Source organism: Varanus komodoensis, unplaced genomic scaffold (assembly GCF_004798865.1).
Source record: "Varanus komodoensis strain SLA01 unplaced genomic scaffold, ASM479886v1 scaffold8, whole genome shotgun sequence".
Taxonomy (NCBI): Eukaryota; Metazoa; Chordata; class Lepidosauria; order Squamata; family Varanidae; genus Varanus; species Varanus komodoensis.
The window spans coordinates 20,524,371-20,541,481 of record NW_025336481.1 but is presented as its reverse complement, the minus strand read 5'-3'; the positions used below and the strand labels follow the sequence as shown (position 1 = coordinate 20,541,481).

Genomic DNA, 17,111 nt, shown 5'->3' with positions numbered 1-17,111 from the left:
TGTCCAGATACAGTGTCAGGGAGTGGAGGGAGAAAGGAGGCTCTGGCACGGACAGGAATTGGGGTAGAGAGGTGGCCCCCACCTCCTCCCCTCCCTGCCCCTCTCCAAGGGGCATTTCCATTCTCGGAGAGGCAGCCAGGCTCAGCCTTCAGACTCGCAGTGCTGAAGTCCCAGGATCATGGTGCTGGGACTCCAAAAAATCCAGTGATGTCAAAAAGCCCTATGATCACACCCTGCTTCTGTTTCAACCAACACACACCTATGATTTTTCTACAAATTTAATTTTCGGCAACACTGGTGCAGTATTTAAATTGCCTCACTGGCATTACAGAAGAATTCAGTTCAGTCTGTTAGCATTTGCAGTGCCGTGTCTCTTGATGATTTTCTGAGGATAAAGCAAGCACCTTTAGTTACCCGCACATACCAGTTAATTTCTGAGCAATGCTCTTAACTGCATGTGCTTTTCCCCAACAGACTTCCCGGCATTTGAGGCGCCACTGCTGTGAGGAGCCAAGATGTTGGTACTACTAGCTGGCATTTTTGTGATCCACATTGCCACTGTCATCATGCTCTTTGTCTCCACCATTGCTAATGTAAGTAGCAGGACCCTTCCAAGGTTACCTTTCTGGATATTGTTGACAAGCCTTTGTGATCGCCCTTGTTTGGTATAGACTGAAGGAATCAAAGCAGTCATTTTCTGCCCATGAGTCCAGTAGATTTCTTGCAAATACCGACAAGTGCCAATTTATCATTAATGCTTTGATGCTGATTAAACTCCAGAAGGCAAATCACTCCATTAAAAATAATAAAACATTAAACTTTTCCAGGTCATTTATATGGCTTAGGGTGCCTTGATTTACATTCTTGGCTGTTGAAACCTATCACACAAGTTACACCCTGAAAACAGGAAAGTTCCCTAATTATTAGCTGAAACAAAACAGTAATTCAAGGCAGCCTCCAGGTGTGAAATGGTGATGTTCCCACTCTCCTATCCTGGAGTCAAAACAGTGGGTCACACCCTGCTCAGAAACCAGCTGAGTGAGGGGAATTAGCTCATAATACTTTGGAGTCGCTTTACCATCACCTGCCAGACAGTCTGCTACATAATTATAATGTCTTTTCCGACTCATCTGTTTCTGGAATCATAAAATATTCTTGCAAGCTAGTTGAGCAAAGACAAGTATAATGGGAAGTTGGAGGAATTACCTAACACAGTTCTTGATTTACACGTTAAACCTAGACTTATCTTCCCTGCCCAAAGCCAAATACTGATTTTACTATCACATCTCAGCAGGGATAGGAGAACAGCAGGGCCCAGGTCTTAGTGGAAGGGCCTCTGCAGAAGAGCTTAAGATCTGAGCAGGCTCATGTAAAGAAATGTGCTCTTTCAGGTAGTCTGGTGCCAAGCTGTACAGGAATTTACAGGTAATAACCCATGCTTTGAATTCTGCCTCGAAACAGGCTGGTAATCAGTGAAGCTGTTATAACAAGCTCCTGTAACTCTCCCTGGCTGCAGCATTCTGGCCCAGCTGAGGTTTCTGAGCTGTTGTGCAAGGCAGGCCCGTGTACAGCTCATGACAGCACGACAGGCAGATGTTCGTGCTTCCTTGTTTCTCAGACCAAATAATGATACATGACAATTTGGTTAATATTCATCAGATCTTACACATTGCCACTAATGTGCATTCAATGCATTCAGAAAGAGTTCTGTAGCACCAAGAAGCCTATGCTAGCTCTCCAGATCAGTCTATGGAGTACCTTAGTCTTTAATTGCCGCCAATCACTTCCTCTCCTCATCAGATGTCTAAGGAATGAAAGACACAAGAGACACCCTCCCTCTGCTCAGACAGCTTCCATCTTCCCCCTCTCAACCTCCCATGATTATCCCTGCCCCCTAGTGGATATTCACATACAGACCCACGCAGACCATTGAGCCTTTGCTGGAAAGACTCCTTGAGAGGAAGGGACAAACTGCTCCACCCGTTCTCCACCAATCTCTAAGAAAATGGAGCAACTGAGATCATTCCAATTGTTATTCCACAACATGACAGCGCATTTAAACCAACCAAGCAACCCAAAGAATCAGCCAGTTAATGGGACAGACTGATTAACTCAACAGTTAGACACTTTTAGACACTTCCATTAATGATTGGTTGGACCTGCTCCATTCCCAAAACACAGGCATATAGTAATATAGGATTATATATACTTGTTTCAGGTATGCACCAGGTTTTGGTGGTCTGTGTGATGATTAAAGCAATGATGGGAAGAAAATGGTTTGTGCCTCTGTGTACTTGCTAACTGATCTGGCCACTGGTGTTTTACAATTAATGCCTCATTGTGCCACAACTGGGGTTTTCCTGAAAATGAAGGATAATAGATTGTAAATAGGGCAGCACAAAGTCAGTCACCTGCTGCTTGCAGACAGGCATCTGAAGTCTTCTCTAAAGGAATCATAAAACCTGGTGTTTTACCGAGGCTGTTTATTCTGTTTCTGTTTGTTTGTTTTGTTTTGTTTTGTTTTTTTGGATGAGAAGACTTGCAAAAATATATGAGGCTTCCGTAATGAATAATGGTGCTATATTTTCCTTCCTGAAAAAGAAAAAGCCATAAAAATGGCTGGGAAACCATAGAGAAAGAAGGAAGGAAAGAAGGGAGAAGAATTCTGTTTCCAGTGATGGCCAGATAGCCTTTTATTGTCCAGTGGGCAAGGAATGGGGTGGCAACAAAGTCTGAGCCCCTTTGACTTCTCGCTGTAGTAACCCAGTGAAGCGTTTACTCAAAGGTGCCCCAAGAACAGGTGGATTTACCAAAGTCCAATGGGTTTCAAGTTCTCAGCAGTCACTTAGGTGTGAACTGCTTTAGTAGACCTTTAAACTATCCAATAATAAAAAATACAATGTACAAGTAAGCACTTAAGTAGCCTGACACGGTGATTGGTAAAATAATGCTAGCGGGTGTTTAAACCTTACTCTGAATAATTGTCCCCGCTCCCCCGCCACACAAAACAAAACAGAAACAAAAACAAAAACAAAACACAGTTTAATCATCCCTCTGAACCAAGAAAGTTGGGTCTTAAGGTAGTCAAGCAATTCTTCCATGCCTTTGATGTGTTCTCTTCCCTTCATTTCCTGTTTGACACCCTCTTGCTCTGTTTTCCTTTTCTCACTGCCATATGTAGAATTTGGATTTTAATGGTCAGCTGTAGGGCTACTTGAAGAATGTGTTCTTTGTGAATTTCAGTATAAACTACCCTGATCCACACCTCCCAGACCAATGTGCAGATGAGAACAAGGGCAGAACCCTCTGCCTATTTAGACAGAAAAAAAAGCCCTATAACTCCCAGCACGACTTTTTCTGCTAGGAGGACTTTTTCTGTCTAAACATGCATGGGATCTCCCCCTGATACACATTATCTACAGGTTTTTGTACTTTCCCAATGCTCCAGATGATCATAGCAGATTTTAACATGTGCAGTTAGAGAAAAATATTTTTACACTGGACTGGAATATCATTTTTGAGCATTTTTTCTAATATAATCTAATGCAGAAACAGAATGTAATGAATACACATGAAAGGAACACAGGCCAGTAGTAAACTGAGTCTCCCATCAGTAGCTGAGTGTCAACATCTGCATTGTGCCTGCAATAGCTGATGTATACAAGTAGGAGCAGCTCACCTTTGGCTAAAGGTGGGAAAGAAATTGATTCGGTTTGTATTGCAAACTTACCAAATGCACACTTCCTCAACCTGCGGATGAACCAGAGTGCACATCTATGGCAAAAAATTCTGAAATTAGCGATGGAGTGCAAATGGTAAAACACTCACAAAAAAGTATAGAATAGAGAAGGTATATACTAAAATAACCTTATTGGGGGAAGAGGCACACAAAAATGCACAAATGAAAGAATATACAAAAACACTTTATATTGGGTAATCCCTTGTGGTAGATACATATATTTGTAGAGGTGCATGCCAAAAACATATACAATTTGAGTAATGTGCACAAAAGCATGTACACATTTTTGTGTGAGCTTTTTTGGGGAAATGCCAGAAAGTGAAGTGAAAACAGGACGGCAGAAACATAATGCTGGAAAAATGGAAAACTGAGCCGAATTGAACTTGACAGATAGACTGATCCCTAGTGCTGGCTTTTCTAGCATCTATCACCTCCGCTGATGGGCGTGCAGGTAGGTCCCAAGAGCCCAACATTTCATTTACAAGATGAGATGCTGCCTTTGGAGGGCTCATTTCAGCATAAAGCTCCTTCATCTGGCCTGATAACTTGTTTGATGCTTCCAGTGTTATGAGACAATCAAGTCAACTGACCCACTAAATCCTATAGGTAGGGTGATTTTAGCCCTATGCTGTCATTCATAAATATCAGATACATTTCATTGAATGAGTTTTTCTCTCTCTGAAAGCTCAGTGTCATTCGTACTGCCACTGCAAGACTCTTTATCATTTAATGAAGTCATTGTAGTGTTCTTTCTGTACTGCTGTAAAATTAGCTCCAAAGTACAGTCCTCTCAGCTGACGTCGTTTTCCTGCTATGCCACACCATACATGCCTGCTTGAAATGATTCAAAGCAACTTGTGAGCTAAGAGCAGCTCATAATCTTAACTGGGCAAATGTCAGTGCACACAGATGAGTGCGATCTTCACGAGATACACACACCAGGGGTATAAGTGCTGCTCTTCAAGTTCCTTTGTGATGGTTCCACTGCAAGGCTAAACAGTTCTGGTGGGTACGGGCAGTGAGGAATACTTGTGGCTTTTTAGAAATGTCTGGTGCAAGAATCCAAAGTGCTTTCCAAACCACTTTCTTTGGAATAGGAAACAAAGACACAAATAGAAGCTTACGTGTCTCCAGGATTACGCTAAAGAAAATGGAGTTGAAATAATGTACACCTAATCCCGCTTTAATAAGTATGCTTGTTAGGAAACAAATTATGTTGTATTGCCTGGAATTTATTTCAGAATAATCTTGGTTCAATTTGGACTCCTGGGGGCCACCAACTAGTAACAGAACTTTAAATGCAGGAAGGCATGGGAAGATTTTATTCATGAATACTCAAACAATGTGTGTATTTATGTAACCCAAGAACTGCTCCTTTGCTTTAGTTTATGATGACCCCTGCTGGATGCTCCTATCTGAAAACAGCCTATCATTTATTCTTATCTTTAAAAAAAGGAGATCCAGGCAGCATAACATTGAACAACAACAGGAAGGACATTTTGAAGCCAAAACGCTCAGGAAACCACAGCGAGTTCTTTCTCAGCATTCTGTTGTTCCAGGGTTTGGCACAGGTCCTGCCCAGGCAGAGAGCCAAGGGAACAGACTTCTGCAGTCTTCCTACTACCCAGATAGAGGCTTGGAAAGATCGCTGTCACACCCAGTCCAGAAGCAGCTTCCCATGCTCTTTGCTGGGTATGGAAGGCAGGGAGCATGCTGGGACAAGGCGGCTCCCATTTTCCCTGCGGAATTGCCCATGATGCATTGACCATGCAGACCAGTGATGTCATAATAACTTTGGAAGTAAGGAAACTTGTCACAAGTGTGTGTGTGTGGGGGGGGGGGGCGTGCATGCATGCCTGTGTACATGCACACAGACATGCACCAAAGAGCTCCAGTAAGAGAAATAGCATGACTCAAATCCTATGCAAGTTACCTGATAGTAAGTTGCACCGAACACTGCTGTTCTAACTTCTGACTGCCCTGGTTCATTTAGGAAAACACATAGAACTGTAACAAAGGTTCTTTTTCAGCTAGCTGAACTGGAACTATTGACTTTTAATTAGAAATGCAAGCAATTTTGCAAAGGAGGGTTACTGTTTAAATTGCTAGAGTGACATTGGAACACCATCAAAGAAGAGAATATATTTAACCTCTACCTTTGCTTATTCTCAGACCTCTTTTTTGCAAACATGTCACAAGTAAAACTTGAAAGCCTCATTATCACCTCATTTACTTGTCACAGTAAGAAAGGCAGGTGACAGAACTGCTTCTGCTCCAAAAAAAAAGTCCCAGAGCTGTATCCCTCCCAGACATACCTACATGCCCCCCCACCCCCTGTCTGTTACATCACTGATATAGGCTAGTGTGACATTGGTATGGACCTGTGGGAATCCCCTTTAACTGAAGCACCACACTTAGCACATTTAAAAACACTGTATAACTTATCTTTTAGGGTAATGTCCCCATTTAGAATATAACTCCCAGAAATAAAGTCATACAGGCAAGCTCTAAGGAAAATGGAACATAAGGACCTGTGTTTGAGTTGGGCTAGGGACAATGGGAATTGTAGTCTGACACATCTGGTGGGTGTTGGATTGGTGAAGTCTATCTCAAGGGATAAATTGTATGTTTTATATTATATATTTGTATTTTAATGTATATATTTTAAAATGTTATTTTAATTTATTGTTGTAAGCCGCCCCGAGGCTTCGGCGAATGGGGCGGCATAAAAAATGTTTTAATAAATAAATAAATAAATAAATAAAATAATAAATCCTGAGGAAACCATTTCCATCCCATTTTCAGAATCACAGACATGTGACAAGAGATGACAGAAGAGCATATTTCACGGTCATACCTTCCTTGCTGTACCCAAATTTCCATGAACCTTCCTGTTATGGTTACAGTCATCTAAAATATTTATACACTGCTTTATTTTTTCTAAAATATCAAAGGGGTGCTTGCCCCATGGAATTTTATTTTATGTTATTCTGAAACAAAGGTAAAACATAGGCAATTAATCTTGGTAACTGAGTGGCTATTTGCATGTCTACTCAGAAGGACATCCCACTGAATTTGGTAAGGCTAACTCCCATATAAATGTGTATGTGGTTACAACTTAAAGAAGTAAAGGTTAGATCCAGATTTGGTCACAACTAGAGTAGACTCATTGAAATAAAAGAGTTAGTTTGTCACAACTAATATAAGACTCAGTGATTTCCATGGCAGCCACTGCATATAAACCTTGGTCTATCATGGGTATTCCTGTGGGACAACCAAGGTAAAATGGCAAAAAGAGACATTTACTATCCAATGAAAGAATGGAGAAATAATGCAACAGTTTACAATCTAAAATTTATTTTACTTCTTCACTCAATACAAATCAATCATAAAGAAAAAAAAATCTGTCCAAACCTGCATCACAGAAGATCTATCCAGAGGTCTATTTGTGATCCTTTCTTTCAGAGCAGGTAAGAAACTAATAAATTTAGAAATTTATTAGTTTCTAAAGATTACTTGTCTGCTCTTAGAAATTTATTATTTATAGGGTGGGCAGTGTGCAGAATGACTAAGATAACTGAGAAAATAGGTATGAGACCATTGCAGATCACAGTCTGCCCTCGGGAACTAAGGCAACTTGAATAAGAGTGTCAAACAAACCCTTCTTTATTATTACTGATGATCAGGCTAAATTATACTGTGCAATATTCAGAGGGCAGAAAGCACCAAGGTGTATTTTTACCAAAGGCTTTGAAGGAGATCTATCCAGTGTTTAACACAGCAGCAGTAAGTCAAGTAGTGATTTTCATGGATGGACCATCGTTTACATTATTCACTTATTCACTTATTGGATTTACTGCTCTAAACCTCAATGAACACCTTGCTTAGTAGATCCTGAACCTTCGGAGAAAGTGCAGGGGCTATCAGATGTGCTCTGTTTAAGCATATCATCCAATGAAATATGTATGCACTTGAGAATCTGGCCTTCTGTTCTCTTTCTTTCCTTTTTTCCCTTTAAACAGTTCTAACGTTCAATGTGGGAGAGAAAAGATTGAAAATCCGTGCACAGAATGCACAAACAGTCAGGAACACATGCACTAACCCCAGGGAAATCACAGTCTGGCTGTGCAGAGGGAGAGCTGCAACTCAGTGCTAGAGCACCTTCTTTGTATGCAGAGAGTCCTGATTTAAATCCTAGTCATTTCCAGTTGGAAGCGCCAGGATGCAGATGATGGAAAGATCTGGCCCGAGACCTTGGAGCCATCGCCCATCAGAATAAACAACATGGAACTCAATGGACAAGGAAGCAGCTTCCTAAATCCCAGCCTTCCTCAACCTGGTACTCTTCAGATGTTGTGGACTACATCCCCCAAAATGTTTACTCTGTCCATGATGGATGAGGCTGAAGGGAATGGTAGTCCGAAAGATCTTGAAGGCCACTGTATGCAAGAGAGCTGTCGCATTGCCCAGAGTCCATAGTGCTTTGTCCTTCTTATCTTACCACATCTCACCCACAGTATTCCTTCCATGCCTCAACTGCCATCATCCTCATCCCTGTCCCAAACTTCCCCATATCTGTGATAGCAACACTAATAATTGGCTCTATACAAAAAGCACGGCGTTGACAAGGCTCCAAGAGACACAGCAGAAATATGGATGATAAATCTCTGTGCATATTTCAAACTGCTAACTACAGATGAAAGTTCTGTGCCCCATAGATAAAGGACCCACACAATTGGGATCTGACCTGTCATGCAGTTGGTTGGTCTTTTTAATTACAGTACCAGTCAAAGTGACAGCTATCTTTTCCTGCTGCCTGAATCTTCATCTCCATAGCTCTGGATCTGTAAAGCACTGTTTTTATCATTAGTAATATGTATAATAGTAGTTATTTTTATTCATAACATACATTTTTTTCTTTGCTACTTCATAAATATGTAAGATATTTTAGTTCTGTTCATGTGTGTTGGGAGGGGATTTATTCTCACTTCCCTTCCCCTGCAACTGCACACACCGCTCCAGAAGACCCCACAGAAATCCAGGGCAGCGCTGAGGGGGTGCACAGGGCCCTCTGGAGTGGGGGGCTGGAATCCCCACCTCTCTGTGCTGCTGATGGAAGCCGTTTCATCTGTAGAAAACTTAATTACATTTCACCCTCAGAGCTTCTTCTACACAAGGCTTTTATCCCACCATTTCACCAACTTCTTTTTCCAGATTCTTCACGGGGGATTAATATCTGCTTCTTTACGTGTGTTCTTTGCCAAAGTGTTTCTTTTTCTTTTTCTGTCTTTCTCTGTATTCCATTACACAACCATATAGGTGTGTGAGGAAGTGTCACACAGCAGAGGGTTGTAACCTCTTCTCCCCTGCAGTGGAGGAAATAACCCGGCCCAATGGGGCAAACCCCAAGGAACTGGGTTTCAGGTTGGAAGTCAGAAATTACTTCCTGATGGTTAGGACCCCTGGGATATGGAATGGGCTTCCATGGGAGGTGGTGGAGGGCCCAACAGTGAGGGTGTTCAAGGAAAGATTGGACAACTGTATGTTGGGGATTACATGAGTGGAGTCAACTGGAGCCGGGGGTCAGATTAAATGGCCCAGGAGGCCCCTTCTGACTTGCTATGTTTCCATGCTTCTACAACCACAGGGTGGCGCTGTGGTAGAGCTGTGGTACATTACAATTGTAACATGAGATTTGCTTTGCAAGTGAAACTTAATACTCTCATGCTACTGTGAGGGAAGAATCAGAAGTGCACAGTAAATGTTAAGTGTCTAGAGATACTGCCTTTAGTGTTAAACATGACCAGTGATTGCCTTCATATTTGAACAAACTATTGTTTCAGCTGAGATTATCCATAAACACATCCACATTTACAATTAGACTGAACCAAAGTAAAAACATGTGTGCATATTTCCCAAATTCCCCACTGATGTCAGATCTCTAGTAGTATAGTTTTTTTAAGGCTATTGGTGCAAAAAAGCCAATCTTTTCTGTTTCTAATAATGTAAAGCACAGTAAGGGGTGACAGGACTTCTAAAAGCACATTGCTAATCTGGCCTGGTTTTGCTTCCTTAGTTTTGATTTGGTAAGGTTGCAAATGAAATATGCTTGACTGGGGATAAATCCTACAGATGTCCATGGGAGTTCTGAATTGTCATGTGTAGGATTGCAACTATAAGATGGTTCCCTGATGGAAGGGCAATTTAAAAAATCATGACTCTTCTGTTTTGATTTAGGTCTGGATGGCAGGCATGACTTCCGGAGGTAGCACAAACTCCTCAGGGCTTTGGGAGCAATGTGCTGATGGCAAATGCACGGATCTTCCTTTTGTGAGTGATGATCTTGGTAAGAAACCTTTTTCTCTATCTTAATAATTTTCACTACCTGAAACACTGGTGCATTTTGAAATCGACAGTGTCTTCCTTCAAAGTCAACCCCTGCCACTCTCTCTCTCTCTCTCTCTCTCTCCCATGTGTCTCCAGATTCCCTCAAGGCAGTGCAGGCCTTCATGATCCTGGCCATCATCTTTTCCTTTGTCTCTCTGGTTATGTTTGTGGTGCAGCTCTTCACTATGGAGAAAGGAAAACGCTTTTACATCACGGGAGCCATTATGCTGGTCTGCTGTAAGTAAGAGACACATATACACACCCGATGGTTAGGGCAACCCTCTGAACCTGGTGCCTCCCAAATGGGTTGGCCTATGAATTTGATTGTCCCATAATACAATGACCCTGCTGGGTATGGATGGTGGGAAATGTAGTCCAACATATCTAAAGGATGCCAACTTGGAGAAATCTGGAGTATGGTTGCAGTAGGGATCATGATTGCAGGCCAGTGTAGGACAGATAGCGCAAGAGTTATGTCTTTACTCCACCCTTGGATCTTCGTGCCTCCATGAACATACTTATAGCTGAGTAAGGGTGAAAGCTCTGGTTGTCCTAGAAGTGGGAGAGGAAATATGGGCTGAAGTTTTCTTCTTCTTCTTGAAGTCAAGCTAGGAGAAGTCTAACTGGAGTCAAAAGGCTCTGTGCAGCCATTAGAAGGGCAGAGATGACCAACAACAACCTCAAAAATGGTTGGGCATTAACCCACCTAAGAAAAACAGAAGCACTTACTGGGCAAGTGCTGCCACCTACTGCACCAGCTGGCGGAAGAGAAATAAGATGACTCACTGGCACTGAGCTGGCAGGTCTTCTGCCCTCATTGTAAAGGCCTGTAAGTCCTGAGCCGTTTCATTCATTTATACCTGTAGTGGCTGTTGGAACTACAGCCTTTACAGGCACAGGCAGTCTGTGCATGTGGCCCATCATTAAGATGGCATTTTATGTGCATTAACTTAAACTAGCATCATTGTGTTCAGTGGGACCTCCTGAAATTAATCATATCCAGGACAAGACTTCTCAGGAGTAACATGTGAAACAGTCCTCAGATGAAGGGGAAGATGGATTGGTTCCCAGTGAAAAAAAAAATGTGCCTGAAACATTTTTTTCCTTAGGAGGAAAAGATGATTATGTGGGACCATGATAATGGAAAGCTATAACCTTATGGATACTGTACATAAGTAAACGGAAGGGGAATACTGTAGTCTCACTCAAAATACTGCGGTTTGTGGTTATCCAATGAAATTGCTTTCCTTTAGGTTCAGGACAAGCAAAAGGATGAACTTCTTACACAACACAGTCCACTTAAAAACAGCTGGGGAGCACAGCTTCACAGCATTGCATAAATTAATATACAAAGGGGAGGAACAGAAATCCCTAGAATCAAAAGAGGGCTAAACCACCATGGATTTTAAAACATTAAAGTAGGCACCAGGCAGACCTTCTGGGGAAACCATACTACAGCAGGGGGCCATTGATAAAAAGGCCCTGTCATGCATGGCCATCCACCATACCTCATTTGGCAGGGGTGCTGGGAGAAATGCCTCCCCAGTAAAGACTTCCAGACAAGCACAGATGTGGGCAGAGAAAGTCCTTCGAGTGCCTTACCTCAGTGTGAGCCATTGTGTTAGCCCAGGAGTCCCAGTGGAGTGGGCTGTGGCCTAGGGTGAAAGTAAATTTATTCCAAAGTATTCAGGTACACTTTATCCATGTGGAAGAGGCAAGAATTACTCTGTGATGTTGAGCTACCCAGTAACTGAAAGCAGGATGTTTTCTAATAACAAATTTGTACAATCAGACTCTATGTGGAAAACATAAAAACCTCTGTGGGATGTTTTCATCTTCAAATTATAGAGCCAGCCTGTGTCTCTGGGTCTCTCTGCTCATTTTCATCTGCTGTCATGGTGTCTCCAGAGCCCATCTGGATGAGACACAGATGTAAAGCATCTCTCCAATTTGTCTTTCCTTCACAGGGCTGTTCATTTTGATCGCTGTTGCTATCTACACAGCCCGATTTCCACATTACTACAAAGCCAAGAATGACCACCATGGCTACTCCTTCATACTTGCTTGGATCTGCTTTTGCTTCAGCTTCATCATTGGGGTCCTGTATCTTGTACTCAGAAAGAAATGAGAGTCATGCAGATGGAATTGGGAGGGTGGATTGGAAATTAGGGGGCTTGTGGGAGGGATGTGAAGTCACTTTGCTATGAGAACTGTTTGCCAAAAGTAATTAATCCGACCCCTACTCATCTAACATGCTCAGCTGTGGAAATGAATCCACCAGAGAGAGACGGCTGCTGCAGACTTTCTGCTCTTATGGATGGTGGGACCATGTCAGCAGTTGAAGAACCTCCAATGTAGCCAGAGGCGATTTCCTTTGTCTCACACAATTATCTGTGCATCCTATGATAAAGGACTTTGATGTTCTGCTTCTCTGGCTGCTGAGAAACTAGAAATGATAGAAGCTCGTCCACTTTCCTCCCTAAACCATGAGCAACTAGGATACGTCACCCAGGCATTCCTCCACCCATTCCCACTCCTTGTGAAAGTGGCAGGGAGCTGAGTGCCAGGCCTGCACAACTGAAAGAGGGTACAGCTCCCTAGCATGATTTTCCGAAAAAGTGAAATACATGAACACCAGGAATAGCCTGACTGAAGTGAGGTCAACTTTCATCTTTAGAACCAATGTGAGTGTTTCTATTTCCATTAACATCTTCACTCCCCTCTCTTAAAAAGAAAAGGAATCGTGCTACTGCTGCTGAAGAGATCAGAGGGAAAACAGTGAGCCAGCAGGGAATGAGAAGAGAGGTTGCTGGGAGGTGGGCAGAAGGCAGGATAGGGAGGGGAAGGGGAAAATTCTTAATTATGCAGAATGAGGTCCTTCACTCTCAGAGTAATGGCATTAAAACCTGTGGCTTTCCATTAGAGCTCACCATGCACCTACCTGACACAGCTGCATGATGGGATCTGATGGAGTCACCATGATACCACTGACCTGTCAGCTCGGTGGTGTGCATATTCAACAAGGAGGACAGAAAAGGCTGTTGCTGGTCAGCTTGTGGAGGCGTTCAGCTTTGACTCATGGGAATCTCACCTAGCACCACCAAATCTGACAAATTTCTCTCATTCTTGCATAAGACAGAGTTGGGAGGATGTTTTTTAAAATAGCTGTTTTTCAGTAAGAGATCTTGCATTGACAATATAATATGTCCCTTTTAAAAGGCCTTACAATTTTTTAATGTGTACCTAATATACCAGAAGAAATGTTGCCTATGAGTTAGAGTGGGCTTCTGAGTCAGTTCTCTGCTTAGCTAGAGATCACATTGGGCATGGGCCTTCAATCTGATGTGCCTTCTTAATTTTCCCCCATACTTTCCTCTCATATAACATGACTGCCAGGGGACAAGGAGATGCCCAGCAGACCACATTTTGCAAACAGTCAAGCAGAAAATGGCTGCATGGAAATGGAAAGAATCATTATGTCATAACTTGCATCAGGATCTTAGGTCCATACACCCAGCTGTTGAGAACAGTTAAAATGAGTGGAGAAGATGAATGGCAAGAGGCTGATGTTGCTTTATGCTACCCCAGCCATGGGAAACAGGGAGACAAATTCAGTTCAGGACTGCAAGTTTAGTATAAACAGTGTTCTTTCTTCCTCTCTCTCTCTCTCTCTCTCTCTCTTTCTCATTACATTCTTTTTACATGTACACATTTGTAATTTGGTGGATAATGTTCAGCTATTGTACTTGCCATTTCTTAATGTTTATTTCATGTGCAGTCATTGTAAATATTTTGATACAAGTTTTCCTAACAGTAGAAATATTAAAAAATAAAGTAAATCCAGTCCTCTTTATCATAGAAAAGAGACTTACTTCAATTTCATTTGTTTCAGCTTATATCGTATTGCTCTCCTGCCACCACACACCTCCTGCCAAGTTTGACCTTAAAGGTGGGGTGAATCTCTGCAATGTTACTAATCTCTGGGTGGGTAATCTAGTGTATTTCCATCTTTATTTAAAGTTTTTATAAACTGTTCTTTAGCAGACACTCTCAGAACAGTGTACAAGGATTTAAAAACATTTAAAGAGCCTAAAATATAAAATCCAAACATATACATATTAATAATAATAAACTATATTAAAACAATTAATCATATAAATAATAATCATACACAACCCAATAGCAACTAATCCACAGCAAACTAAACATCATATGGATAAAGACTAGTATAAAATCATGTCTATTCAGCAGTTAAAATAACAGGAAAATAAAAAGGTTTTAACCTGGCACCAAAATATACAAAGGGTCAGCACCAAGCATATCTCCCTGGGGGGCTGGATCCATAATCGGGAAGCCACTGCTTAGAAGGCCCTTCCTTACTTCATTTAAAGGTGGCTCCCAGAGATGGACCTTCATAGATTATCTTAGGGTCTGGGTTAGGAGGCATTCCTTTAGATATCCAGACCCTGAGCCATTTAGGGCTTTGCACATCATTGTAAGCACCTTAAAGAGGGCCCAGACTTCAACTGGTAGCCAATGCAATTAGTAAAGAACAGGGCTTATATGTTTGTGTTGGCCCATTCTGTCAAAAGATAGACTGCCCTATTTTGTACCAACTGAAGTTTCTGGACCATTTTCAAGGGCAGCCCCAGGTAGAGCACACTACAGTAGTCTAAATGTGAGATTACCAGCACATTGATTACCACTGCTAGGTTCTGCCTGTTCAAACAGGGGTGCAGTTGATATATCAGCCACAGTTGATAAAAGATGCTCCTGGCCACAGCTACCACCTGGTGTTCCAGGGACAACTCTGGATCCAGGAGCACCCCCAAGCTCCACACTATTTTTTCAGGGGATTGCAGCCCCATCCAGAACAGGGCAGATAAATTCCCCCTGGACGAAGGCTCCATTCATCAATAGCACTTCCGTCTTCTCTGGATTAAATTTCATTTTATTGGCCCTCATCCAGTCTATCACCCTGCTCAGGTACTTGTTCAGAATTGAAACTGTCTCACCTGGATCGAATGTAAATGAGAGGTAGAGCTGAGTGTCATCAGCATACTAATGTCACTCTAGCCCAAACCTCTGGATGACCTCTCCCTGTGGTTTGCTGTAGATATTAAACAGAATGGGGGATAGGATGGAACCCTGCAGCATGGAACCACTGCAGAGCAGTGCCTCTGTCTCCCAACCCAGCCAGCCTATGCAGAAGGTATCATGTTTGATGGTATCAAAAGCTGCTGAGAGATCCCGGGGAACCAACAAGGACACATTCTCCCTGTCCTTGCCCTGGCAAAGGTTATCCCACCAGGCGACCAAAGCAGTTTCTGTCCCAAAACCAGTTCTGAAGCTGGACTGAAATGGTTTTCTCCAAGAGTGCCTGGAGTTGTCCAGGCACCATCCATTTGAGCACCTTGCCCAAAAAGGGAATGTTGGCCACAGGACTATAGTTGTTAACATCTTCTGGGTCCAGGCTTGCCTTCTTCAGGAGGGCATTAATCCCTGCCTCTCTTAACAGAGTCAGGACATGCCCTCCCTCAGAGAGGCCTTCACAACCATCTGGATCCAGGAATGCATTCTCTCCTTGGCTTTGATGAGCAGCCATAAGGAACAAGAGTCAAGAAGGCAGGTGGTGGGCCAAATTTGCCCAAGTACCTTGTCCACATCTTCAGGCCTCAATAACTGAAACTTATCCAATAAAATAGGACCAGATGGAGTCTGGACAACTCTGTTAACAGGATTACATTACATGTAGGAGTGGGCAGACTTCAGGTTTGCAATATCTACTTTATTTTTTACAACAGCCTTAAGAATTACCAACAGGAGCCTAGTGCAAAAAGAGTTCTTTCATTTTCATTATACACTGAAAATGAAAGAACACGGAGCCCAGGAGTTTGCTTTGCACACCAGAAGTGAACGAGGCATACAGTCCTTCAACCTAAAAATCTGCTCCTGGTTAGCTAAAGCTTTCTCTCTTTCATCAGTATAATTTGGGTTGGGAAAGGAGTCACAGAGTGGATTAGCTCAGCATGCCAACTGAGCATGAGTAACTATCTGCATGGGGTTGGCAGGTTATTTGAAGTGGGGCCATTTCTTGCAGGTTGGCTTGTTTGTGGGCAACAACTTCCCCCCCTCACCAATCCATGGCTTGTTCTAGGATTGTTGGACCCACAATGGATACTCATGTCATCTGAACCTTAGTGACTACTCCTTTGTGGATATAAGGAAATGGTAAACAAGCTGCTCAGCAAGTGCAGCAAAAATCTTACCAAAGTTACCTGAGGTACTAGCAGTGGCAGCCAGCAGTTTGGTCTTCATGCTGACTGTGACCCCTTTTGTGGTTCCCATGGCCTCCCCCTTTTTCTCCGCTCCCCCGAAATTGCTTCTTGCAATATCCAAAGTGACAGGCAGTGACAAGCCCTTCAAAGTGCTGAAGAGACACATCAGAGCAACTGTCATTGTTTTGTCATCTTGTGTGTGCGCATGGTTTTTTGATGGAAATATGCAGATTTTATGGTCAGCACAAGGAGACAAGCTGGATCCTGCCACAGAGTCCCACGGAATACCCATAGGCCAACTGATGGAGAAGGACGGGAGAGTCTAACCTATAGTGACCTTAGCCATCTGTCAGGTGAACTATGGGTTGCTCCAAGAACAACCCGTGCTGTGTAGCTTATTCACAGGCTGGCTTGTCATGTTGTGTAAGCTTTGCTATCGCGTAGCTGTTACTATTCAACAACTGGGATTCTGAAAGCCTTATTGATCTACTGCACAATTCCCACAGACTAATAGTAAATCCAGGTCAAACTTCTGTCCATCTCTGATCTTGATAGCCAATAACTGGAGCTAAAAGTGTGTAAGGGCCAAACCACATCCAACACAGAAGCCTTTATGCTAGCCGACAGACAGGCAGACAATCTTTAAGGCATAATGGATATGTGTGTGTGTGTGTGATTTTTCCTAAATAATAGAATGGGGTAGAGGG

The 17,111-nt window shown here is 42.6% G+C and overlaps 1 protein-coding gene across 1 annotated transcript in view; it reads left to right on the top strand.

The window, feature by feature from the left end:
* The window catches only part of EMP1 (epithelial membrane protein 1), a 33,793-nt gene extending 19,804 nt beyond the window's left edge, over nucleotides 1-13,989 (top strand). The window contains exons 2-5 of the mRNA XM_044455551.1: nucleotides 475-593; nucleotides 9,977-10,085; nucleotides 10,223-10,363; nucleotides 12,094-13,989. Of these exons, the coding sequence (XP_044311486.1) occupies nucleotides 516-593; nucleotides 9,977-10,085; nucleotides 10,223-10,363; nucleotides 12,094-12,254 (489 nt within the window). The 5' untranslated portion in view covers nucleotides 475-515 and the 3' untranslated portion in view covers nucleotides 12,255-13,989. The remainder of the gene's footprint in view (nucleotides 1-474; nucleotides 594-9,976; nucleotides 10,086-10,222; nucleotides 10,364-12,093) is intronic.
* Nucleotides 13,990-17,111: the final 3,122 nt, after the last annotated feature.